At 38.5% G+C, this 27367-nt stretch overlaps 1 protein-coding gene across 21 annotated transcripts in view; it reads left to right on the top strand.

Annotated features, from left to right (window-relative positions):
- The window catches only part of rims1b (regulating synaptic membrane exocytosis 1b), a 76479-nt gene that overhangs the window by 31753 nt on the left and 17359 nt on the right, over positions 1 to 27367 (top strand). For 9 of the 21 annotated variants that reach the window (XM_015039632.1, XM_015039631.1, XM_015039641.1 and 6 more), the window contains exons 3-20: positions 2811 to 2822; positions 3283 to 3303; positions 12861 to 13156; positions 13844 to 14715; positions 17673 to 17713; positions 17873 to 17983; positions 18616 to 18715; positions 19915 to 20038; positions 20486 to 20532; positions 21273 to 21388; positions 21463 to 21593; positions 21763 to 21934; positions 22395 to 22548; positions 22702 to 22758; positions 24417 to 24570; positions 24928 to 25044; positions 25450 to 25512; positions 25936 to 26013. In XM_015039632.1, the coding sequence (XP_014895118.1) occupies positions 2811 to 2822; positions 3283 to 3303; positions 12861 to 13156; positions 13844 to 14715; positions 17673 to 17713; positions 17873 to 17983; positions 18616 to 18715; positions 19915 to 20038; positions 20486 to 20532; positions 21273 to 21388; positions 21463 to 21593; positions 21763 to 21934; positions 22395 to 22548; positions 22702 to 22758; positions 24417 to 24570; positions 24928 to 25044; positions 25450 to 25512; positions 25936 to 26013 (2666 nt within the window). Of the gene's footprint in view, positions 1 to 2810; positions 2823 to 3282; positions 3304 to 10942; positions 11298 to 12860; positions 13161 to 13843; positions 14716 to 17672; positions 17714 to 17872; positions 17984 to 18615; positions 18716 to 19914; positions 20039 to 20485; positions 20533 to 21272; positions 21389 to 21462; positions 21594 to 21762; positions 21935 to 22394; positions 22549 to 22701; positions 22759 to 24416; positions 24571 to 24927; positions 25045 to 25449; positions 25513 to 25935; positions 26014 to 27367 lie in introns of those variants that run through there. The other 12 variants (XM_015039640.1, XM_015039646.1, XM_015039651.1 and 9 more) reach the window with 9 other exon arrangements.

Here is a 27367-nt window from a genome sequence, read left to right as displayed (position 1 = left end):
TAATATTACATCCAGACCACCTTAGATCAGGTCAAGCTTAAAAAGTGCAACAACACTAAAATTAAACTGGACTATAGTCTACACTGAATTGACAACACACTGTTTTCACAAATGGCATCGTTTGACCAATCTTGTCAATTGAGATTATTTACTGGAGCTTAATAATCGTTTGAAACCGTGAAATAGCTGTTTTCTTGAGTGCCTAACCGGAGGTGAACCTTGGCGATGTCATATCCATCTGTCTACGACAACTGCCAAGGCATTAGCAAGCATGCATATGCCATCTTAACTTGAACACTCTTAGTTTCACTTTTTGTTTCAGTGTGTAGCCTGTCACAAAGCATTCGGATGTAGAATTTCTAATAGCTGAACCTAAAATAAGCCTCTTTATCTAGCTACAGGGCTGCTATGTTTCCCTGTTAGAGCTATATTTTATCCCTCGCATGGCTAAATTCATGATATAAAATTCGTGATTGGTGCACATACAGGTTTTGCTTTACAAAGTCTGAATTTTACACTAGTATGTGACTTTAGGAGTTGTGATAAAACAGTGGAAGAAAATGCTCTGAGAGAGCTCATCTATTAAAGTGAAAACTTCAAAGTTACATCGTCTCTACTAAGCTAAAATCTGTTAATAATCTTCTGGATTTAATTAGACAACCAATGAACACAACACATGAATACTCTGAGTAGCAACAGTCATATTTGAAAAGATTTAAGAGGCAAAAAACTCCCAAGCTATGAATAATAAAACAATGGTAAGGTCGCTCCAGATTGGAACAGTGTGATTTCCAACCCATAACCAAACATTTTTGTGCTATTTTAGGACCCAACCCTCCTCCATCTAAGCCTTCTCTGGGCTCCCCTCCAACCTAAGAGAGAACGCTCCTTCTGCTTACTTTACCTGAATCTCGGCCCGTCATCCTCAGCATGCTGGTGGCCAATCTGTTCAGTGTCCACTCATCCCTGCTGGGACTAGAATCACACTGGGAACACATATACCCAGGTCTGAAAATATCACTCAGATTATTGGATAAAGATAGTTTCCCTGCCGGTGAATTCATTCATCTCTCTTTAAATGCAAGACATGTTGAAATGTGGAATCGAAAAAGACTAACATCATCGTTGACTACAATGAATCAAAGTCAAACCAGTCTGCCCTCACAGTGAATTGTGAATCACAGAACAAATGTTTTTTTTTTTTTTTTTTACGTTCACACTCCAATAATTGAATCATGTGAATACCATCAACTAATTTGGTAAAAATGTGTGCTTTGCCTAATATGCTGAAAAAATCTGGTCTTGTTTTTTTGTTTTTTTAGCTTAAGGCTATTTTTTTTTTTTTAGTAAAAATCTTACTTTAAAAGGCTGTCTTCACAGTTCTTTCTTAGTATTGTTAATTAATTAATGTTAAACACTAGAACAATAAATGAAGGAAAACATTGCACACTGCATTAAAATCTAATAAAATTAATACATTAGAATGAAATGTTTGAATACTACCATAATCCCTGAATGATAAAAAAGTAAAATTACATAGGCACAATTAAATGTGCCTATACCTATGCAGTGGGAATACTTTATTTCTGGAGGACCATCCGATATGTAAGGGTGATCATATTGGAACGGTCAAGTTACTGTTCTTGGTTTAACATCTTTAAAACAGCCAGTTGTCATGAATACACCGTCGACTGGTTATCATTATAACTTTGTAGCACCAGGATTTTAATTTTCGCTTCAGCTTACAGTACTGGCAGTTTGTGGCAGAAAGATAAGTGATTCTTTGTTCAGCCTTCTTTATCACAGTTTTAAGATTACAACAATTAATTTAGATATAAGAAAGTTAAGCAGAAAAGCTATTTCCTTCTTGCCGTTCAATGATTTATGATGATAATCAGGAATAGCCCTTTGTACCATGTCATATTAATACAGCACAACGATAGAAAGCAATTGATAACCAATTTTAATGCTCATGTCTACTCAGGTCAACACAGCAAAGTATATTTTAACATTTTTAAGTTACATGTTTTCAAATTTGTTAGTGATACCAGTGGATGTTTGTTTACGTTTTCCCAGTAATTAACAAGTCAAAGTAAAGTTAGATTTTGTTTTTCTACATTTCCTTGTGTGAAATTATCCTATAACAAAATGAAGGAATTTATGTTAAGGTTTCTGTTTTTACACATTTTAAGTAGTGGTTTTAAAAAAAGGCAGCGAGGTGCTACGCAAAATTCCTCTGGTATGAACAAGTGCATAAATATTAAGTAGTTAAAGGAGTAAGCATGTACTTAGAAGGCTAGAAAGAAAGAACGTGGAGCAGAAGCAGAAGCAGAAGTTTAGCACATACTTCACATAGCAAGTGCGCCCAAAAAAGTCAGACAATGAGGGTGAAAACCACAGAGAGCAAGAAGAGTTCAAGCAGGTGGAGGAATGTGGCTTCTGATTAGCTGAGTTCGTCCTTTTGCAGGGGATGTGTAACCTGATGTCATGCTAGGATCACGCCAAGCTGGCTCATGCATGTACCTGCGGCAGCCACCCACATGCATTTGCATTAAGTTGTGTCCGCCATCTTGAGACTCACTAACTATGAAGTATGTTTAAATATCCTGCAGAATGCAACTAACAAGTTCTGCACCACATCCTCTGTCTCCCTTCTTTCTTTTGCCACTTTATTCTTTCACAATATCCACATCATTCATTTCTCTTCCTCTGCATTTTACTTCTTGCATCGTTTCTGCTATCTTTTCTCCAATCCTTTTTTTCCTCATTTTTCCTAATTCTCTCTGCTACCTGGACTGCATGCCACAAAGGAGGACAAAGTGGTTAGCATCTCTTTTGTGTTCTCTCTGTGCCACAAATGTGATGTGTTTGCCCTCTAAGGGTTAAAAAAAAAAGACACTGGCTACTTTCAGATCTGGAGCTAAGACCTCTCACCAAGTGTTGACATGTTATGAAACATTGTTGGAAATATGGATAATTGTGTCATGTAACCTTTTGCCCGGTGTGAAATTACCAATCTCAAAGAAAGAAAAGGAGATGAAATGATCAAACACAAGAGAGAAAGCTATCAGTCTGGAATGAAGCCAGTGTTTGCATAAATCCACTGATGGATTATTGAATCCACTGAGCAGACAGAGTCTGTTCGGTTTATGTCTCGGAGCGTCTGCCGTACTTTTCTTCAACTTTTTGGGTTGGAAACCCGCAGCTGATGTGATCAAAAGCATTGTTTTAAATCTTCATGACTAACCCTGTGTCCATTGTTTGTCTCCTCCCCTTGCAAAGTGTCTCATAGTGAACGACAGGGTAAGGACTGTTTGGTAACAGATTATTTTTTGCATGGGTCACAGATATTGTTCCCTCTCCCACATTCAGGTCTGTGCTCATTCACAGTTTCAGAGGTGAAATGTAGGGTTAGTGTCAATTCTTTTGGCTCATACGGTTTACCAAAGCTGCGAATGAGTTCAAACACTGAAACTCCACTAAGAAGCAGACCAAGCATGAGGAATATAACACAAGCTGTCTTCAGCGTCTGACCCTCCATTAGCAATCCCGACCCTTCTTCCCATGGTTGTGGGCATGACTGTGCTGGGAGAAGGGGTGGGGGGGTGGGGGAGGATCTTAAAGATTAGATCTGGGTGATTGGCACTGCAACTAGCATGAATATACCGTAACAATTAATTTTTCCCCACAAAGCTTTCTCCTTAAAACACAATGATGCCTGTGCACGTTTCCCTGTCTTTGTGTTTGAGACGAGGGCAGCCTTACCACGGGGAGACGGGCTGAGTTCAGGTTCATATGTTCCTCTTAGTTTTCTTTCAAAAACGTGCCCGACTTGGCCACCCATCGAGTTTGTTACTACTATTCCTACTCTAGCAGGTCAAAGAAAGCAAATCCAATACTACCTCTAGAGTAGGGCTCTTCTCAGCCTCTAAAGACTGTGAGTATTTCAGTATTTAAAGGGGCAGTATTGTATAAAATCGAATTTTTTGAGCTTTACATCATGCTATAATGTTATTCCCACATCAAAAACTTATATGAAGTGTTGCTTCGATTCTTTCATGTATGTTTAAGAAATACTTTAATTTCTTGTGGCAACTATTCAGCTGTGCAAGATGGTTGAGAAGATTGAGCACTGCCTTAGAGGACAAAGCTCCTCCTTGGAGCTGCAGTTTCCAAGCGTCCGATCTTCCGTCTCACAGAGCAGACCTCCCCCACTCAGCTCCTTCAGACTAGCCAGCAGTAATTAGCAAACACCTGGTGGAACTGCGCCTCTCCCAAGCTTCGATGCTGGTAAAAGTTAAAGGGTTAATAGAGGAGCGCTGTTGTGATAACTTCCTGAAGGCAGAGAGTCAGAACGATGACGAGTTTCTTAAAGAGACAAAGACCCAATTTCAAAATGTTAAATTACAAAGTCAAATTTCTTCTAAGTCATATTTGATCAATATTGTTACTCAAGGTAACATAGTTACTGTATTGTGCTACAAAATGGCAACACATGCAGAGAAAACACATAATACTGTCCCTAAATTGTCTGAGATGGAGAGTGGATGGGTCCCTCAGGCCATTTGCTCCACCCATTGATTGGTGTGATCTGCCAAGAGATGTGTTTCACCTTCACTGCAACAACTTAGTCAGACAAAGACTCCTCAATTCACACCAGAAAGTTCTGCACTACAAACGGTTCTCATTTACAAGCTTAAGTGTTACGGTTTTACTCTATTAACCTATATGTATGAAATGTGTTTTACAATGTTCTTAACTCATCTGGTATTGTATTTCAAATTTAAAATGCCATCATGATTTGAAACAAGTTATTTGAACAAAAATATACTTGCAAGAATATCTGGCAGACCTCAGTAAACAAAAAAAGGATGTATTCTGCCTGATGAGCGACAGGTTGGTTTTCTCCCTTTTGTTCTGCAAAAAGTACCACCAGCTTTCAACAGATGGCATTTAATCCACACAAACTGCAAAAACATAGTATTTGAAGATACAATATTGTTTGCTCCAGCTGCAATTAGCCTAAGTATAAACAAATTCTAAAATATATGTATTATTGTGGAAAAGTTTTTTTTTTCTGTTCAAGGTTTCTTGAGCCTTTTCTCTAATTTTGGTTTCACGTTTTATACCAAACATGTGTTTGTCTGAGTTTATTATCAGACAAACATAAGCTAAGCAATAACAAATGCACCAAATCATTAGTTCACAATCAAGTCATCCAAACCAACTTGGACATTTGTGAAAAGTAATTGCCCCACTAACCTGATAACTTGAATCTTTTCCATCACTGTGGAGGAACTTTGAACCTTCGGAGAATTATTTCATTTCAGCTGCACCTGGGAATTTCCAGGCATGAGCGGACATTCGGAGTACAAATGGCATTTTCATTGCTGTGGTTTTTTTTGAAACATGTAGCACAAAATCTATAATTTTGTCATATCCACTTTGTTTCAGTGTTGTGTGCAGGAGCTGGCTGCTTTTTGTGTTGTCGGTCTTACTTTTCTTATGCAGGCGTGGTATCCACTGGAACCCATCTGACCTGATTAGGAAGGAATAGTTAGAAGAGCGGTTTCTCTGAAGCAGGCGCCAAATATTTTTATTTATTTTTTTAAGTTGTGGTAATCCGGTCTTTCTGGACCTTTGTTAAATATTTTGTGACTCAACACTTACCCGAGTTATCTTCCTCCTCGCTGTCCGGTCTCCTCCTCCTCTTTGGACTTCCTAGCCTCCATGCTTCATCATCTCTCTCGGCTCTCTTAACCCTCTCCAGATCCTCCATTGTCTGCCTCTTTGTCACTTCTCTCGTACCCATCTAGAATCTCTCTCTTGATCTCTGCCACACACCCACCTGAATGTCCACCCTCCACCACTTGCTCTCCAAAACTCCTCTTGAAACAGACAAAAATCCCCACCTGCCAAACTCATGATCTGTGGAAGCCAGTAATTCCCTTGAATCCTCATCGCCCCTCCTGAACAGTAAGACAAACTCCATCTCCAATTACTCATCTCCTCTTCCTGCAAGATCAAATTCTCATCACTTCCCTCTTTTCCAGTGTGGATGCTGGCCCAATCTTTTCAAACTACTCAGTGTGTCTGTAATGGATGCCTGCACGTGAGTTTAAGAAAAACCAAACAAAATAGTTTTAAATAACATTTGCATCTCAGTCTTGTCCTATCAAAGCAGCAGTTATTTTTCTGATTTCGATCTCCGTCAAAAGGGGGGCAATTACTGCATCACAGGAATGTTGCCTTTTCTCCTTAATAAATCAAATGATTTAAAAACAGCTTTTTGTATCATCTTACGTGACCTTTCTCTGATAAAATTTGTTTCTTGATTGTAGTTGGGCATAGAAAACGAAAAACACAAGTCTCTAAAGGAACAAATACTGTTTCACAGACTTATTGACTCATTGAAATTTTGGCAAACTGCACAGGTGCAAAGAGATACTGCTTCAGGGGCAGATCTGCCTGTGGCAGCACAATCTTCCACAGTATGTGATCCATCATGTTCAGTGCTGCTATCCTTCAATGCAGAATATATTCCTTGTGTTATTGAATCACCTTGCTCTTATAATGCTTTTGTTAGCTTTTTACTTCTACCGCTAAGTTATTCTCTGCAATATTTGAGATGTGGTGAGCAAAAAAGGCCTTGAAAATAAAATCCATCTCTTCTGCAATATGTCATGTACATTTCAACTGAAGAGCAAATCTGTTTGACAGAAATATATATACACAAAGAAAAAAAAACTGCCACAAGCCGTTAGTGTAAGTGTGCATACCTTTTGACGAATGCTTTGTTAAAAGGTATGCAAAGATATTGCAAGAATTATAGAATAATAGAGAAGATGTACTTTAATAATCCCAAAAGAGGAAACTTGCTATTCATTTGGCCACAGGAAATAACTTGTATAACTCAGTGACCATCATTCTTAGAGCAACCCTGAACTAAATGTGGTCTGTGTGAGGAAGCTGATGTCTGTTACTTAGTCCTTTTTGTGTAACAACAGCCCTGCTTTTGTTGGTGTTGTTGCTTGTTAAAGGCTCATTGTTTGTTTATGTGTGTTTAATGTCAGCTCCAGATGGCTCCCAGAAAGGAAAGTAACTGCTGACAAGCCATCTCCTGTGTAGAGGAGCAGCACTGCCTCCCAGTGGAGGACAGACAAACGCTGGGTGCTAAACACGTATTTGGTGCCAATGTAAAAAGATCTTCTTCTGAAAAAGAAGATCTTTGTGTAATCTGGACAATTACTTGTTCTTACGGAGTCACATTTTAGCTCTTCCTTAGGTGCCTTAGGCTTGTTTGCATATTTTAGTAGCTTGTCAGCTGTGAATAAGTTTATGTGTGGTAAAAGTAAAGATGCACTCAGATACATCCACAGAAAATGTTTCTTACTTTCTGCTTAAAGCTGACACTGCACTTCCTACACCGCACTGTGTACTGCATAATCTTAGTCATGTTTGTCAGTAGTGGATGACTAACCTTCTCTGCTCACACTCCAGCTCTATGTTCTCATCCAGCTCAGATGCCTCCATAAAACTCCTACAGACCCTGTCCACTTGTGTCTCCATTTAGCATCCTTCTGTTGCATGTTTCTATTTGTATAGCCCCCTCCACCCTCCAAACACACACGTCTGCTGTCACATTATCTCAAAACAGTGCACATACTATTTAATAGTGATAATCAAAACTAAAGTTCCCATTTAGATTTTAAGAGATGCCGGGCTCAGAAACAAAACTCCCAGTTGAAAGAAAATTATTCTAAATCTAAATCTGCCAGTGATTTGAATTATTTTGAATTTCATTATAATATGTAATGTTGCACTGGTAATTGTACTGCCTGAGTTCATAAAAAAATAAATTGAAAACACTTTTTTGAATCACACACCCAGAATGAAAGGGTAAGGAAAATAATATTTTTCTGCTATTATTCAGTTGATTATTCTGTGTCAGGTCAGGAAAAATATTCTGATTAAGAAAGTTATTACTTAATTTATATTTAAGGATAATAGTTAATTACCTGATTTGCATCTTTAGCTGCAATTCAAAAATAAGAAAAAAACATGAATAAGAAAAAAACCCCTTCAATTTATGGCATATTAAAGCTGAAGATTTTTTATGCTGTACACTATGAGATTTGTCAATCTTAGATTTACTTGTCGATACACTATTCATTCCTAAAAGACCAAAAAAAAAAACAACATTCTGGCACTGTTCACAATTCAGTGTGGTTCACGAGGTAGCATGCATCATCCTAAAATCTCTACCATGCTTTTGTCCATTATTGCCACCATCTTGGAAATCCTAAAATGCACTAACAAGACTCCATCATCTCCTGTTTTTGACTCCCATTAAATGGCCGTCGTTTGTGTCGAGAGCAGTGAAAAACAGCTAAAAGTCGTCTCCGCGTCCGATGAAAAAGAAATGAAGAGCTCGTGGATTTACAGCCTCAACAGATGTGCTGCTGTGCTTTCAGCTGATCTCCACCCTCGCTGTGCTTCCTGCTTGTAGAGTTGATCTACTGCCTTATTAAGAGAAATGGAGCATTATGTCTTTTGCGGTCGTCTTTCTTCCAACCATTCAGGATTTACCACTCAGCCATGAACGATGGCACTTTGCGCCTGCCGCTGCCTCATATGTCATGCTGTCTGGTTGCGTGTTGAATGCTGGGTTCCCTGCACACTCCCAGAGCAGACTGCCCCCTCCTCGCTGATCTATTGCCCTCATGACGCCCATCCATTCTTGCCCTTTATGGAAAGCTGATGCTCACTCATTTAGAGGCTTGGATGAAAGCACCTCACTGCTGTAAGCAGAACCGCTGCAGCGATGCACGACTTCACCATTTGGTTAGCAGATGCACAGAGGAAACATGTGGGTGAGAGAGGAAGGCGGTTGGTTTTTAGTGCAGACGTTTGAATGGCAGATGTGTGGTGTCTTCATTTGTCAAACCAGACAGGTGTACCCTGCCTGGTCGTATGCTGAAGAGACAGAATAACGTTGCAAAGAAAAAAGGAAAGTCAAGAAAAGGAAGTAAAGGAAAGAAGGGGGGGGGGGAAACCTTGAACAGCTGTTCACAATTTTTCATGTTTTGCCATGCTATAACTATAAACTTTAAACTATTAGAAGCGTTTTGCCAGTAAATGGTTTATATTAAGTTTTCAAAAAATAGCCCAGAGTCCTGCAGGTTATGGGCAGATATATATGTACAAATAAGTACAAATAAAAATCTAATTAAATTTTTTTTTTCATCCACATTACAGCTGTTTTTGTACCCCAAAAACATGTACATGAGAACTTCTGGGTCCAAATGACTTTTTCAAAGGAACAAAGTTTTACTATTACATAATAGTTAATCCAGATTGCAATTCTAAAAACTACTGCCTGTGTGTATCCCCGCAGAGTGAGAACCTACTTACCTTAACTCAGAGACTTCAAAAGGACCTAACACATAAACTACCGTATTCTTTGTAAGGCAGAACTGGTGTTTTGAAAAGGATAAAAGAGCAGCTCTAAAATGAAAAAGCCTTTTTTACAAAGGTTTTTGCAAAAAGCCTTTGTAAAAAAATACAGATTTGTTTCTTTATTTAAAAAAACAAAAGCAAAACACTGATGCTGCAAATAGCCAACAAAGTGTTTGTCTTTCAGTAACAACTTCCACACTGATGAGTGTTGGTGTTGTTTACTGCCTTTGTCTAGTTCATTAACTGATCTAAAAGAGATTGGGATTTCCAGTTCCAGATGAGCTAATCACTGAACCCATACGTTGAAATCTGTCTTAAAAGCTCAGCTGACTTTGCTGAATAAACATTTGGAGACAAATCAGAAGAACAGCTTCTTCTTCTATCAATTAGTTGGAAAAACATGTTTAAGTGAAGATGAGGCGAGCTCTGGTGCTATTCAGACGATACAAAATGCTTTGTTTAACCCAACGACATTAGATTCAGGTTGGCAGGTAAAGCAGCAGCTATTCTGTTTGTTTTCATGTTTTTTCCTCCTGAAAATGTCAATTCTTATAACCTTTACAAATGTCTATACACACACATATATATATATATATATATATATATATATATATATATATATATATATATATATATATATATACTAACAGTAAAATTTGTTTTGTGGAAAAATATATATTTAAATGCATATTGTACTCTATAAATGAAGAACTTTAAAGGAAATGTGTCATATCTGTTAGTTACACTGGGAACTGAGGAGAATCCTGAAAGTGGGTGTTACAACCCCAGAAATAAGTGATGCCCATTGAAACCAAGTATTTGCTTTACTATTAAGGCAAAAAAAAAAAAAAAAAAAAAAAAAAAAAACAGGAGAAAAAGAACAAACAGAAGGAAGCTCTAAGCTTCAGGGTCTCCAAAGCCAAAACAACAAACAAAACGCCCCCACATAGCTCCATCTTTAACAACAACAAAAGGGTGCAGAGCCTGAGCTTCCTGTCTACCCACAAAACAAGAAAAAAGGGGATTAAGTAAAAACGGCAGAGAACTCCTACCGGCTTCCACTGTGAACAAAGAAAACTTGCCTTTTCGAAGTGCACAGTTACTCACAGAGAAATAATCACAGCAGGGTGCTCAAGTGCACAACACAAACACGATCCCTGTAGATCAAATACCAGGGAGGAGAGGCTTGACACTTTGAGACGGAGTTCTTTAAGCAGTGGTTGATGATCTGCTATATGTCTCAGCCGTGGCAGTCAGGCAGAGCTGATACAGAAGCGGGCGAAAGAGCTCTCTGGTGAGGAGAGCCCCTAGAGGTCAGCGACCGCAACAGTGGAAAGTTGAGGATTGTTAATGATGAGCCGAATAATAGTGAGAAAATGAAAGGATTACTGGCCACTTCTAATCTGCTGGCCGTCAGCTGAAGAGGAAAGTCAGAGGGAGAAAGAGGTGGCAGTGTGAGGCTGGGCGGCAGCCTGACAGCTGTGCGGAGTGCGAGCAGCTGATTTAGCTTTAGATTAGTCTGGACATGCGCCAACTGGGATTCAATCAGGCCATGATGAATGTGGTTTGGCACACTGAAGGCTAAACGCTAAACTGACTGCTAAATGCATCTCAGTGGCTGTCAAGGAGTAGCTTTTTGGATTTTTCTAAAGGCCAAGGAGGTGTTTTTTGTTTTGTGCAGCGGTTATGCAGCCGAACTCATAAGGACGTCTGTGTTTCTTCGCTTCTTTGGATTTATTCTCTGCAAAAATAAACCAGAGGGATTATAAATGCGGAGGGAGATAAATCCTGTTTTTGTGCTGTCGAAGTGAGGTGATATTCAGTAGCCATGGCTACATGTAAGTATTAGAGGTCTGCAGAGGTTTTGTGAAGAAGAATGAAATATCCTTCATGTCCTTTTATCATATTTGAATGCACCAGTGTCATTTTTTTGAGAACAAACTATGCATCTGTTTACTGTGCATCGCAAAAAACATTTACTTCTTGTTCAGCAACATTAAACTTTTGGTCACAAAACCAAATATTTATATTTTCATGACATAAAATGACTTAATACATTAATAAATACTGGTTTGTTGTGTTATAAGGATGCATTAGAGATATGAGGTTTATTTAAGCAGTTTTTTATTTGCTAGCTGTAGCTGAATTAGCACAACTTTCAATAAGAAATGTCAAGGTATGTAACCGATATTCAGTTAAATGTTGGGAAAAAACAGAATGTGAATTATTTCTGAATTAAGTTTTTATTTTTAAAATAAGCTTCTCTCTGGCATTATCAACAAATTAACCCTCAGTTTACTTTGCCCCTTTGCTATTTTAAACCCTCTAGTAATTTCTTGCATTTCAGGTTAGAATTCTCAACAACAAACTATTTCATACATTTAGACAAATGACATTGGCTTTTTTTTTGTAGCACATCACTTTTGTGACTGTTGGAAATAAATAGTCATAAAAAGTTCATGTCTCAAATATAATTTAACTGACCTGTACACATCCAAAAAAACTGGATATTAAGGCATATTTCCTTTTGCTATTGTTCAGATCTCTTTTTTGGGATAGTTCATCATTATCCAGCAAAAAATGCAGCTAAAAATATTTTGCATATGCTTTTGTAATGTGTTGTGTTTTCCCCATCAGTATATGTGTTGTTTGTCTGATTGCATTTTCTACCTTTCCAATACATAAGGCAGTTTTGAACATCTAATTTTTAATTGAAAACTTGAGTATGCATTTTCTTGTAATAAATTTCCTTGAGACTAGCACAATATAAATGAAGCGAACTCAGTTGAAACTGAATTCAAATAAGTCATAAGCAACGTTCTACAGCAGACAAAAGTAAATTACCACAAAATTTGAGTAAAACAACAATGCCAATGTTTGCTTTAAGTCATTGGTTGTCGGGTACAAAATCTTCTTCTGACTGGTTCAAACTAACTGATGATTGGTGTAAAATGACACATTTCACAGAGTGACTTTTTTTTCTCTAATTTTCAGGTACAAGATGAAAAATAAAGGTGCAAAATGACCAATACTTCTCCATAAAATGTCATATGTTGTGCAAATTTTGGTTTTACATCACTTTAATTTAAATAAAGCTCAATTTAGATGCAGCCTCTCTTCTGGGGTTTGGTGTGAATGGAAAAGGGGCATGTTCGAGGAGCAATGCGAAACATTTTTAAAACTAAACACACAAAATCATCTCCCAGGAACTGCTATTCAATTGTTTTATGGTCTATTTATTAGTAAGTTTTATGGTTCTTTTGCTGTTTGTTTTTTTGCAAAGTACATGTTGTGTATACCAAGCCACTGATAGGTTTGGCATTTCTCTCATGTTGTGAGACAATTTATCTCCGTCTTCTGAAATGAGTCTGTAAAACATGCGTTTCCTTTCAACCTTTCAGGTAATGTGGGTTTGCAACCTGTGCCGTAAGCAGCAGGAGATTCTCACCAAATCAGGAGAATGGTTTTCGGGGTCAGGAGCGCGGCCCGGGAGCCTGGGCACCTCCTTGAACGACCCGGCCACAGGAGGTGAGGGTCAGCGTGACAGGAAGCTTCTCCGCTCCAGATCGCAAGCTCCGCCCTCCAGCACAAACGCAGGGCCGCCAGACGGGACACAGCTGCCCGCTGGAGTCCTCCCTACCAAGGCTGTTGACACCATGCCTGGCTCTCGCTCCCAAAGTGAACCACCAAAAGAAAAGTAAGTCACAAAGTGAAAAATTTGATTCTATACGTTTTTGTCTTTATACCTTGTGGCCACCATTTTCCACTTTAACAAAAGTTTTAGATATTGATCCAGGCCTTTGTTACAATCTGTTCAGATTACTGCCATTAAGTCCTCATTAGGAATTTTTTACAAAGCACTTACAAACTCCAGGATTTCCGAAATACAGCTACTAACATTTAAAAGAACTTTCTTCTGATCTACAAAACTCTCAACCTTAGGCTCCTAATACCAGTTAGTTAGACCTTCCACACAAATATTCATTTGTGTTCATTTGTGAATTTTCAAATATTCCTCATTCATTGGCTCCTTGCACAAACCTCCATTAGCTTTGGTGAGCATACCATCTGTGCCTTTGTAAATTCATCTGAGGATGGCAATGCCATATCACTGAACTCTTAAGAAGCTCCTCAAAACATAAGACCTTTACAAGCTTTCTAAAGAGTCCTTGGTTTTATTAAAAGGCACTGTATAAAACTAATTATTATAACTAATGCTGTCATCCACGTAACATTTCTCATCCTGGTAAATTTTCCTTTGATTATGAATTATTGACTGCAAACTCTTTGAGTAATAAAAAGACAATGTAAAATAGGATCTAAATAGTTATTGCTGGAAATGTGTGTTTAGGTTCAACAACAAGTATTGTCTCTTCCTACCTAGAAAAAGGCCAGTATCCCTCCATGAACAAAACGGGAGGGGAGGGATGGGACGGGGCAGTGGTCGCAGACCTTCCGGCAAGCTTCAGTCTCAGTCATCCTTGGATGAGCGTGTGAGTACTGGAGACAGAGAGAGACGGTTCGGAGAAGGACGGCGACTGGAGAAGATACATTCTCAAGATTATGAGGATGGGGAGGACAACTTGAGGCATTCAGGGATGCACCGCAGACATCCAGAGGATGAGGAACAGAGGGAGAGGCAGCGCCGTGAAGAAGAGTTCCAGAATCGTTATCGGAGTGACCCCAACCTGGCAAGGTATCCTGTAAAACCACAAAAAGAGGAGCAGGAGATGCGAATGCACGCAAAGGTATCCAAGGTACGGCACGAGCGACGGCACAGTGATCTTGCGATCAATGAGGTCGGGTTGGGACCAGGTGAAGGAGGTGGTGGGGGAGGTCATGTACCTCCAAACCGTCTGGCCAGGAGGGGTGGAGGTGGTGAAGGAGAGCGCAAGGGCCTCCTTGAGAACCACCGAGCCTTTCCTGGTGACAGGACCGCGGGGATGGGAGGTGGACCACCACCTACAGGAGGTGGAGGGAAATCAGGGCCCCAGACTGGAGGACTAGTGCCTAATGATCAGGGCTCAAACAACTCCCGTCCGGAGACTGGCACAAAAAGGGACAAGGGTGGGGACCACCTGTTGAGGAAAGACTCGCAGAGCTCAGACCAGTCCGATTCTTTGCGGCCGCCCCCTCCTCGGTCATACAAAGTCAAGCGCGGAATCAACAAGAGACAGATGTCCATCAGCAGCTCAGAAGAGGAGGGCGGTTCCACCAGCTGTGACGACGTAGACATGGAAAGCGTCAGCGAGAAAGGTCAGTCAGACAGATGTGTTCAGTCCACTAACTTACTAATCTAAATCTCTCTGAACTCCCATGCCATCATTTCCTTTTTGAATACTATTGCACAGCCATTGTGATAGTTATTTGCTGAATCTCACCTTTTCTCTTAGTTACAACCATCTCTCTTTGTTTCATGTATTCAAACTAAATTTGATCTTTGCACTTGCTATCCTCTCATCATCCTCCAAGTCATGGCAAAACACATTTACATGCATTCTATGCATACTCCACCGATTCTTGTAAGACTAGAATCAGTGGAGTAAATGGTTGCATGGGTATTTGTAATCTGATCTACAGGAACTGCAGACAGCACTGATTGATTGTGCAAAAGGTCAGACACATTTTTCAACCTAAGACAGAGTTGTTAACCAGAAGAAATGTGATCCTAGAGATGCATCAAGACAGGGTAATTTAGATGCATCTTTAGGTTTATAAGGAATTGTAGTCATATTCTTACCATAACAACAAAACCGGTTTAAAAACATACATTTTTTAATCATTTAGAAGCAGAGTGAGATTCTAATCCCTGAGACTGTTACATTATCAGTACTTTCAGTGTCTGGACTGTAAAATTAAATGCCAACTTATAGAGATGTTGCAGCCACTCAGCACAGCGTGCATTACTATATCTGTGCGTCATCTACACCTCTGTGTGCTTCGGATATAGTCTGCTGCTCTGAGAAAAGCTCTCGTTTATTTGAAGAGTCCCAATGATTTAGGCCAGCAGATTTGTGGAATTAGGTCACTGGCTCGCTGGCTACGTAATACTCTGCAAACATCCAGCTGCCACAGCCAAGCATGGACTACCATCTGAAATCATGCCTGGTTGTGGCTACACGCTGTATACTGCACTCTCAGCATTATTAAAATAAGACCTGCTGGGATAGTTGCTTTCAAGGGCCAGCAGGTGGAGTTAGCTGTGCCCAATCAGCTAATCATCTTCATTGGTCACAGAAATGGGCTGTTTTAATCCAGATTAATCTAACTCAGAGGACACTAATGGGTAAATAGTGTAGATTCTGATTATTAGCCGTTTTAAATACGCAGTGGAACTCAAAAAAAAAGATGGTTTTAAATGTCTTTTCTGTTTTTAAAATAGTTTAAAAAGTTTTTGTAAAGATGGTTCTGCTCAACTGTCTTTTTTAAAGACGTATATCTAGATATACTTTATCTAGACGTATATCTAGACGTATATGCTAGATATACTTTAAAGAAGTATATCTAGCATTACGATTGATGTTGATGCTTGTGGCAGAATATTGCAGTAGTTTTGGCATGTCAGAGCACATAAGTCTTGATGAATAGTTAAGTAAATGGTAAATAGACAGAAACTATACTTGTTTGCTTCTCATACTGGTCACTTCAAGAGTTTTGAACCTGGAGCCAAATTTACAGACATGCTCACCTTCATGCAATACACAGATTGATTGTAGGGTGAGCCATATCATATCATATCATATCATATCATATCATGCACAATAATATCGTAAAAAAAAAAAAAAAAAAAAAAAAAAAAAAAAACTTGCCCGGGAAATAAATTATATCTTGACGCTAATGTCATGCCGTAATATGTGACTCCACCATCACATGCCATAACCGCTATAAAACAAAGAAGAAGCTGGTCAACTGGTCTACAGTCTTGACTGGACGGTATTTCATAGAATTAGCTTATATATCTACGGTAAGGTAAGGATATACAGTAGCGTCTGTAGTGTTTTGGCCGCTGCAGTTCCCATACTTGCTGTTTCCTGGTTACACAGAGTTCTGCCCTGCGTCAGCTCGCCTCCACTTCACACAGAAAGTATAAACCGGTCAAACACGGCGAAAAAACTTTCAGTAACACCGATGTCCTCCCACAAAATAAATAAATAACTCGCAGCTTTGAGCAAGGTTCAGGGTCACCGATATATTTGAAATAGGAGAAGTATGTCCTGATCGTTTTTTTTTTCCAGCACCCGGTTGACTCGACGGCTTCTCAGAAAACAGTAGCATAGAGAAGAAGCTAACTAGCTGCAGCTAGTTACGTCTGCTAACCCGTAAACATTTAAATAAATTAATGGAGGCAAGAGTTGAAGCTCCTTGTTACTCTGCATCCCGAGTCAGATATATTTACGGAAGAAATTTAAATTTCACTCATTGTAGAGAAAGGAGGAGGAAATGTCCGCGACAGGTGGAAGAAATGAAAGTGAACCAAGTTTCAGATCTTTGCTGGAACTTGGTTTTTAAGTTAACTGTGTGTAGGGTTTCCTGTGTGAAATATTTTTGGTGTTGACCATTTTAAAATGGAAGATTCTTAGTGTTGCACATAAGGCTTGCTTTTAAAACAAGTGGAAACCTCTTTCTAACATCTTGTAAAGCTAATGTTATGATGAACCACACAAGTTTATTTTGTGTATGCTATAGTTTCATTTGACATCTAATTCCAGGCAGTTTTTTTTTTTTTTTGTCAAATTAGTTTACATTTATATTGATCAATTTTAGATTTTCTTTGATGCATTAATATTGTGTGATTTTGTATATATTTACAAATAAAAAATTTTAATGTGACTTTATAAAGAAAAGTAATATATATATATATATATATATATATATATATATATATATATATATATATATATATATATATAAAGTAGCCCTCTTCCCCCCAAAAAGAAAATGTGGAATATCGTTATCAAGGTATTCAAAAAATATTTTGTGATATAATTTTGTGACAATAGTGCACCCCTCACCCCCTAAATTGAGGTTAAGTGTCTCCAAAGGATGGTTAAAATTGAGCCCACGACCGTTTACAACCCTAGTCCTCAAGTAGCCTACACCTGCATGAACCTATTTTATCTAAGTTAAGTTCTCAATATTTACAAAATCTTTCTATTAATACAACCTGAAGCAAATATATTAATCTCTACTTGTCCTGCTCTCTGTCCTGACAGGAGATTTGGACTGTCATCCTTTAGATCCTACAGTATGGCATGTAAGTATGAAAGGATTTTAATGGCCACTGATGTGAGTGCATTCCTATAGGAGAATTTAAATTAATTTAGAATCACATTTAGTTAAACTAAAATATACGTCATTACTCTGAATAATCTGAACTCTCGTATGCTGTTTCCTTTGTTTTCTATCTTTGCAGCATCCGGTTACGTGGCAGCCGTCCAAAGAGGGTGACCACCTGATTGGGCGTATCACATTAAGCAAGAGGTCGGCTATGCCCCGCGAGGCCGGCTCCCTACTGGGCCTCAAAGTGAGAGCACAGCTTCATTGTTGTTTTGCATTCAGAGAAAACATTTTCCTTAAGCTGAAGGTATAAATGTTCTGTTTCCTGAGGAGCCTGTATAATCTTTAAGACTGTCAATAGGTGAGATCTGTATTTAAACAGTGTGCTTAAGCCTAAAAATTATTCCTTCTCAAATCCGATCTAAAGATCAAGGCTGATTGTCACAATACCCATGGAAAGTTGTAAATTAAAAGATGAGTTTGTCACCAGGTGACTATGAGACCATTCAAACGCTGAGCAGATGCATAGAACAAATCAATGTGTGAATGTTGGTCTTACACATGGAAATCAACAATGGTCTGAAATCAAAACAATAATTTCAGCAAAATAATTGTTGCTGATGAAACAAAACTGAATAACAACTGAAGCACACAGCTTCTGCTAGAAACTACTGAGAAGGCATGACTGAGGTTGAAGTCTAAGTCTGTGAAGGGACTTAGACCTCAACCTTCAGAGACATATAAAGACAATTACAAAGTTGGCCTTCTGTCACCTGACGAACATTTCCAGCATTAAAGGACTAATGTTACAACAAGATCTAGAGAAACTCGTACATGAGTTCGTCTTTAGTTGCATTGATTACTGCATACTATGTGCAGGTTGTTGGAGGAAAAATTACAGAGTCTGGAAGACTTGGGGCCTTCATCACCAAAGTCAAAAAAGGCAGCCTGGCAGATGTTGTGGGACATCTACGTGCAGGTAAAGAACAGACATTGTTTTCTACCAAGAGTTATTTTTACATGAGCAGACTCAGTTGTCCAAGTAAGTGATTGTCTTTCTAGGGAATTCTTGAAATTAAGTTGTATTGTAAACCTGCTAGTTACCGGATGAAAGAAAATATTTTTTTCCTGCTAAAAATATAGAAAATGTTTTTATTTATTGGATACATTTTTTTTTATGCTTTGAATTTTTTACATGTTCTATTTTACTAATATTTTTGCATCTATTACATGGAGAATATATCGCAAAATTTGCTACTACAATATCAAGATTCAACATCAAAATTTAAAGCTATTTTTATTTGATGCACTGTCTTCACAAACAGGCCTCCCCAGACAGTGAATGAAATAATCCTGAATTAATGAGCATTGCAACCACATTTAATTTCCCTTTGCGATCAATAAAGTATTTTTAAATTGAATTGAATTAAATGCTTTAACTTTAACACACAGCATAGAAGTCTAGAATTATAACATTTGTTCGTTGAGAGTGAGAATACTGGTAAATATGTTTTAATGGTCTTAGCAGAAATAAATAAAAAAAATTCTTCCAAGTTGGTATGTAACTTTTATATTATTATTATTATTATTATTATTATTATTATTATTATTATTTTTTTTTTTACATATTTGGTAAAACTTTCATCATGTCATGACAGTATGTTATGAGACAGAGACCTTCTTCTTGACTGATTTGTTGTTTCTGTGTATTTCTGGGAGCACTGGGAGAAGGGAGAGTTTTTTCACAGAATACCTGTCTCATACTACACTGTCGCAGCATAGTGACAGTTTTAACAAATATGTAGAAAGCATTTTTTTTTTTTTACATATAAAAGTCTTCCTCGTAGTGCTTCCTCATGTGTTTACAAGTCTCCCTTAGCCACACACTGAGGATATCTGCCAGAGTGGAGGAGAGGTAGAGGAAGCATTTGATATGGCAAAGTTTGAGGCATAGTGGTACTGCAAGACAACAACGTGCTGCGTGGGGTGAGAGTGACAATGTCTCCATGAGCTAAACCACCAGCTGCTAAACCACCAGCCCAACAGGGAAAACCCTGATAGTCTCTAAAGCCAGTCCGCCCCTGATGTCACACTTTTCATCATGCAACAACTTTGTACCTGATACACAAATCAAAACTAAACTCGGGTTGCATCATCTGCTGGTAATCTGATTTCCAGGCGACGAGGTCCTACAGTGGAATGGAAAGTCATTGCCAGGAGCAACCAAGAAAGAAGTGTACAACATCATTCTTGAATCCAAAGCCGAACCTCAAGTGGAGATCGTAGTCTCAAGGCCAATAGGGTAAGACTGGTGTTATCAGTATGTAACTATTGCATTTAAAGTAGAGGAGTAACTGCACAGGTTTTATTCTAACAGATGCATTTGATATCTTTCCTCTTGTATAAAAGCTCCATCAGTCGAATTATGTCCAAAAACCTTTTGAGAAAAGTCTATAGAGCCTATCAGTAAGTAGATTTAATGGGTGGAGCCCCTTCACAGTGTGTCCTCCCTAAAATCCTGATGATCCATCAGAAAAATCCTCTTTTCCAGATGTTTCTTTCTTTCCTCTCCTACCCACTGTGCTACCTAAGCCTATTTTTATGGATGGCCTTTATTCTGTTCACAATTGAGCTGTTTGTTCCACATCATTTTGTAAAAAAAAAGAAACACTTCAATATGCTCATAAAAACTATGAGCAACATAGTTCTGTCTGAATTTGAATGTCTTCCAACCTGCTACCTTTTACAGAGACATCCCAAGAATCCCAGGCTCCCCACACCCTCCACTAGAATCCAGTAAGTGTTTTTAGCTGTTTGTTGTTGCCGGCCATGAATGGAGAGCAGTGCATTACATGAAGAAGGCGACTTAGAAACACAGTTTTAAATTCTGTGGACAAATAGGTTCTACATTTCAATGTCAAATATATTTAGTACATTCGTGGCTTTTCCTAAAAATCTCATTTAAGTTTTACAAAGGCTTTGAAAAAAAAAATCTGGGCTTCTAACGGTGTGGTTAATAACTTGTAGAGTGGAGGAAGATTTTTGAAAAATTTCCATTTAAATTTCTTGCACAGCTACAAACTTCGATCTCCTCGGATGATTTCACTTTTGATGGAAATAAGGTGCACATTTTCAGGAAATGTATCTGTTGTTGTAAGAAATAGGGGTTTCTATCAAATCCTGCTGCTCCTGGTTAAAACATGTTTGACATCAGCAACGTGTTTGAGCTTTGCACATTCCATCTTTATAAATGGTTTTGAATTGCTCAGTATACTTTTCAGAACGAAGTTCTTGCTTTTTCGTGGTTCACTTCTGATAAGCATGGTTTACAGGCCAGGTAACTAACATGATTGACAACTCAAAACTGTAGTTAACTTAGTGTAAAAATATGAATAATGTATCGTTGTTAGATATTATGAGTCAAAAGGCCGGGACCTTCAGAAACTGTCTGCAAAATGTTCTAGTTCTTTCTACTGTTCACTCTGTGGTCTCATTTTTACAATATTTCACCAGAACCTTTGCTTTTCGTCTCTCAGCTGGCTCCAGTTCGTTTGAGTCACAGAAGATGGATCGTCCCTCTATCTCGGTGATGTCCCCTACCAGTCCTGGCACCCTTCGAGACCTTCCTCTTGTGCTGCCTGGACAGCTTTCTGTAAGTAAAGAAAGAAGTGTTTGGTCTGAGGTTTGTCTCCAGTGGAGGGAAACTATATTTCAACATCTTTTTAGGTAAAGCTGTGGTACGACAAAGTGGGTCACCAGTTGATTGTCAACGTCCTTCAAGCCATAAACCTGCCACCTCGACCAGACGGCCGACCTCGAAACCCATATGTCAAAATGTACTTCCTGCCGGATCGGAGGTAAGAAGGTTTATTGTATTTTCTCTTTACCACTCTGCCTTGCCGGTATTAGGCTAACAATACCATCCCCCAGCGCTTGTATTATATAAGTACAACATTTACATTTTGCATTTTAAAGGTTATATCATCCGCTTGAACTCATTTTGCTGGTTTTTCTCCTGGGCTCCAGTGACAAGAGTAAACGACGGACTAAAACGGTGAAGAAGAGCTCTGAGCCCAAGTGGAACCAGACTTTCATATATTCCCATGTTCACCGGCGGGACTTCAGAGAGCGCATGCTGGAAATCACTGTCTGGGATCAGCCCAGAGTGCAGGAGGAAGAGAGCGAATTTCTGGGCGAGGTTGGCAATGCCTCACAATGTCCCCATACTGATCACAGAGCATCACATTGCTAAAATGTTGCTCTATTTATAATGAATGAAAAAGTACAAGTCAATTTACAGCTTAAAACATTTTATGTTTTTTCCTTTTAAGCAATGGTTTTGTGTGTTTGAACAAATTGCTAAATAATATTTATTTTATTTTTAACTTAAAAGATGAATAGTCATTACATCCTTTACAAATATTAGCAAGTTTTCTGTATTAGCTCTTTTCATCCTTCCTTTAAATCTATGAGAAATTTGTTTGAGTCAGTAACCCCTGCTCGTAAACTTGTTACCCCAACAGGTAAACCCCCCCCCCCGATTTGTCAAGATTTGAGTCTTTCCACCATTCTGATGACACATGAAGCACTCACTTTTTGATTCTCAGTTCTTCTTCTCCGACATTCTCATCATCTGTCCTCCGTCTCTGTCCTGTCAGATCCTAATAGAGCTTGAGACGGCCTTATTGGACGACACCCCCCACTGGTACAAACTCCAGACCCATGACGTGTCCTCCATACCTCTGCCTCAGCCCTCTCCATACCTTCCGCGCCGACACGTCCACGGAGACAGTCCGAGCAAGAAACTACAGAGTATGTCGTTCAGGATGCAGTCTTCTGCGTTTCGTTGGAACCTGCGATGTGTTTGAGTCTGCACCAGTTAACCTCTCCCTCTTCTGAGCTTTCTCCTTTGTGTCAGGACGTCTCAGCTTTGCCCCGTCTTACCCTGTTTATGTGTGTATGCAGGGTCTCATCGCATCATTGATACAGAGTTTGATGATGGGTTGATAGGTGGGACTAAAGGTGGGTGGGGGGCATGATTACTGAGTTTTTCCCTTGTAGTAGCTTGTAATTGTCCAGCACTTGGTGAGAAGCTTCTTCTTGCATCCTTCCTCTCCTCGGATAAATCATTTAAACATCTAATTTGCACCATTGTATTAAAAATACACAATTCTGTTGTGATTTTTTTACTATTCATCGTGTCCTGCAGCACAGTCCACAGTAATCTTGTGCCCTTTAGTTTGTACTGACCTTTCCAGAAGCTGCAGTGAACTGTTTCTCCTCCTCTGCTGGACTGTAGACTTACTGAAGCACCGAGTGCATGTTAGACTGCAGAGCTCCTTTGTTCTCTGCCATTTCACTTACTCTCAATCCCCTGCATGTTTTTAGTCCTACCAGTTTGTGGCTCACTTCACAGGAGACAACATGCACATGAGGGTGACCTCTTTTTTTTTATTTTTATATTGATATATTTTACTTTTTATGTTTTACTTTTTTGACCAGCAGTAAATGTCTTTGTTGTTTGTCTGTTTCTGCAGTAGCTTTAGTTCTCACCAGTCTAATGCGCGCCTGATTACTGAGTCGTATATGTTCAAAGTTAATTTTGCCCTTTTTATATGCCTTAAAGGTGTTGTTTGTGACAAAAGGAGCACTAGTATGCTCATTGGCAGTATGAAAAGGATGGCAGACCAAAAAAACTATTCCACATGAACTCGATGCTGAGGGTTGTCTGCAATGTTTTTCATTTAATGAAAAATCCTTCTTTGTACAACCATCTCCAGAGACTCCAGGCCCAGAAAAAAAAGCGGACTCAGAGAGTCAGTAACTTTATTTTGAAGAAAGGATGTATAAAACACAGCAAAAACCAGAAGACTTGAGAAAAACCCAACATCAACAGAAAATTAGTAGAGGAACATGAAAGATAACCAGGCAGCATAATAATAACTAAGCAATTTCAGGTGCACTGACTCCAAATGGAAGATATTATCAAGGCCTACTCAAAATGCATAATCCCCCAAAAAAAAAAAAAAAAAAAAAACTAAACAGAAATTCACTAACAATGCATAATAACTTTACCCAAAATATCTCTGTCTAATTTAATACACACGTCTTTTCTGGATAAGGAAGCAGGAAGAAACAGAGCACCTTTCACTATGTAATATATTATAAACTAGAATTAAATAACACTTATGTTCATTTTTTTCACAAATACATGTTTAAATGCAGCTACAACAGGTCATTTGAATCAAGAACTATTGCTTTTTAACTTTATTTGATCGCTTGGCCAAAAAAAAAAAATAGCTTTGTCTGTAGTTAAGTAACAACTTTAACGGTTTGATTAGTAGTTCATCTGGTGCTTCATACATTTTTAAATCTCTGGCCTGAAAGAGGCACTGCAGAAACAGTCAGGCACTTGATTTGCTTGTAAAACATCTTGATGTGATGTTCTACATCCAGCACAAGATTTGCATCTGTAGTAGCAGTAGTAGTTGTTGTTGTAGCAGTAGTGAATCGAATACCTCTTTTAACTGATGCATCAGAAATGAAAAGGTTCGATGTGAGTGGGTTCACTCTTTCTTGATTGCGAATTTATGTTTGTATCCATATAAATCCCTGAAGGATGTTTTTTTTTTTGTTTTTGTTTTTTGTCACACGTGTCCACATCCTGTGTTTGTGCCAAGGTGGAGAGCGAAACTCCCGTGAAAGAGATCGGAGCAGCACGTTGGCTGTCCCAGATCAGCAGCGCCCCATCCAGCACCGCTCCCGCTCCGTGTCTCCTCACAGAGAAGACTCCTGCAGGGCTCGGTCTCGGCCCCCACACGTGCCCATGCAAAGGTCAGCTTCCCGCAACAGCGTCTCACATTGCCTTTTATTTCTGCATGTAGTCTTCTGTACATCTAAACTGACAAGGCAGGCAAAAGAGAGCATTAGTAGAGAAAAAAAATACAGTCCCTTTATTTTTACAAAGGGGCTTAACATAGCTTAATGTGGAAAAGTCTGATGCAAACACTTTGCAAGTCGCTGTATCACACACGTCAGGACTTGTTCTTTGGATCCCTGTAATAATCAAGCAAACTTTATTTATTTTTTGTTTCTTATTTGTAGTAATCAATGTCTTTCAGTCAGAATCCATAGTGTATTAAATAAATATGTAGTGGATTACATATATTTTAATGTAAATGTTTTCTTCAGGAGTTTGGATGAGATTCACCAAAACCGTAACCACTCACGTTCCCCGACACACTACCACGAGTCCTCCCTGGAGCACCAGCGCTCCGGCGACTCAGACTACGAGTATTCAGAGGACAGGTAAACTAATATTGGGACGTCTTGAAACTTTAGAGTGAAGAAATGTGTAAAACAGTAGTTTATCAGTAACTGCTCACAACATTTTACGCTACAAAGCCCTAAAATTGCTAAACGTTAGATTTGTTTTGCGAAGGTCGCCTCTTAATTTGCTTAATTGTTTTTGTTTTGTTTTGTTTTGTTTGTAATCTGCTTTCACCAAACTAATTCTACTAATACGTCTAACTGTGTTCGTCTTAGACATAACTGTAATGTGAAAAAATATTTTTCCTGCTTTCTATCATTCATAAATCCACTTTGCTCATCTGCGTTGCCATCCTGTTTTTTTTTTTTTTTTTTTTTTTTTTTTGTGTGTGTGTTTTCCTGGGTCGTTTTTCATTCGTTCACTCATCGTCATGGCACTGACAGTGAGGTCCTGGAGATGAACAGATCAATTCGAGGCGGGAGTGCAGAGTGCCTACATACCAACAGGTACAAACACCATTCAGCTGTGTTTTAATGGTTGCCATCATACCTTAACAACTTCATCTTAACAGAAGCTTTTTTTTTTTTTTTTGGTGTATAAGGAATGAGTTGAATGTTTCAGATTTTCTGCATCTGCATGAAATCAAAGGATTTTGCATTTGTGCCTAGGTGCTGCAGCATACTTTGAATTTCTTTTTCAGAATTCTTTTAGATTTTCACTACTGCCTTATATATATATGTATATATATAAAAAACACAAAACACATTAATCAATATAAAAGTGGATTAGAAGCCTACCCTCTCCATGAGCTGAAAGAAGACAAAGCTTTCTTTCTCATTTCCCAGCATTTTCTCTGAGATATTTTCTCTATTTCCCGCTTTTTTTCTTGTCTTGCTTTCAATGTGCATGATTTCTACTCGTTCAACCAGGAGCATAGGTAGATACAGCAACACGCTCCCCCCCAAAATGCCCCTTTTAGTAAATGGTATCCATAAAGACATTTACAGGTAAGCGTTTTACACTCGGAAGGCAATCTTGTCTTTCCTTCCTTACTCTGTGCTTGTCTTATTTCAATTACTCATTTGTGAAATTGGTGAATCTTTTTGATACAACAAGCCTCCCATTGTGTTGTTGTTGTAGTCAGAATGTTGCAGAAGCCGGTCTGGATTAATTCACCCATCACCAATTTGTACACCTATTTCATACCTACGTGTTGCCCTTTCATCTCTCCCTACTACAATTTCAGTGTTGTGAGCAAACCATCTTGTCCCCCTTTACTAAACCATTGTATATCAATTCATATCTTGCAAGGTATAAATTTTAGTAAAGACGAGATAATTTAAAATATCTATATTTTCTAAAGAAAAACTACCACATTTCTACAGGTTTTGATTCGGACCCCATTTTGAGCCTTTTGACCAACTGACAAGAGAAACCAAAATAACTCTAAGGACCTTTGATCACATTCATTGGAGGAATATAATGTTGCTTTAGTTTATTTAAGAAATGCTCTTTAAATCAAACACAACCTGTACCATTTGTTGGTCCTGATTTATTGATGCTCACTACACGTCGTCTCTTGGCAAATAGCTTCCAAACACTTTGCATATGAAAAAAAAAAGCTATTTATTTCAAATGTTTGCATTTGGGGGTCTCAAAATTACGAACAGCAAATGTCAGAATTACGAATGCCAATTCTACTGAATATTTCATTCCTCGACATGGAAAACTAATTGTCAGTGAAACACACAGCATGTCCAAAACGTGTTCTTCACCATCTTACCTGGAGTTGTGTGTTAGAGAGCTAAAACGAAATGAGGCAATGAGGTCTCAGGCTTCTCAGTTAAGAACCAAAATATAACCACAAAAAAATGGAGACGAGTATCTGAGAAAATATATGAAATATAATATAGCAAGTATGAGAATAATTATGAAACATTTCTTTCAAACAAGACAAGATGCTAAAATTGAATGCGAAAAGCCAGAGATATATGGCGCTACAAGCAGTGCCACGCAGGTCTGAAGGCAAAGCTTGCTAAGCGCAGTCATTGCACTTACATATATCTAAGAGATATTGACTATAGTATCCATTTTCCATTTTTTCATATCTGACTCAGCGTAAAATTAATCTGTCATCATCTGCACTACTGTACTCATATCTACATAACTACCATGAGGCAAAAACTCTCATATTGAACAGAATAAACTTCCCAACTATAACTTTTTAAATTATATGTACATAGACTTTTCAAATCTACAGTACTGTGGTTCTCTCTCAAGAAATAGATTTGTAGATTCTATTATGTAATAAGCATTACACATAATCTCCAACTAGATAAACTATCTCTATGCCTTTACGTA

Source organism: Poecilia latipinna, unplaced genomic scaffold (assembly GCF_001443285.1).
Source record: "Poecilia latipinna isolate Pla-1442-1.1 unplaced genomic scaffold, P_latipinna-1.0 Scaffold478, whole genome shotgun sequence".
NCBI classification, from domain to species: Eukaryota; Metazoa; Chordata; class Actinopteri; order Cyprinodontiformes; family Poeciliidae; genus Poecilia; species Poecilia latipinna.
Note: the sequence above shows the minus strand (reverse complement) of the source record. Positions and strands in the feature narration are given on the sequence as shown.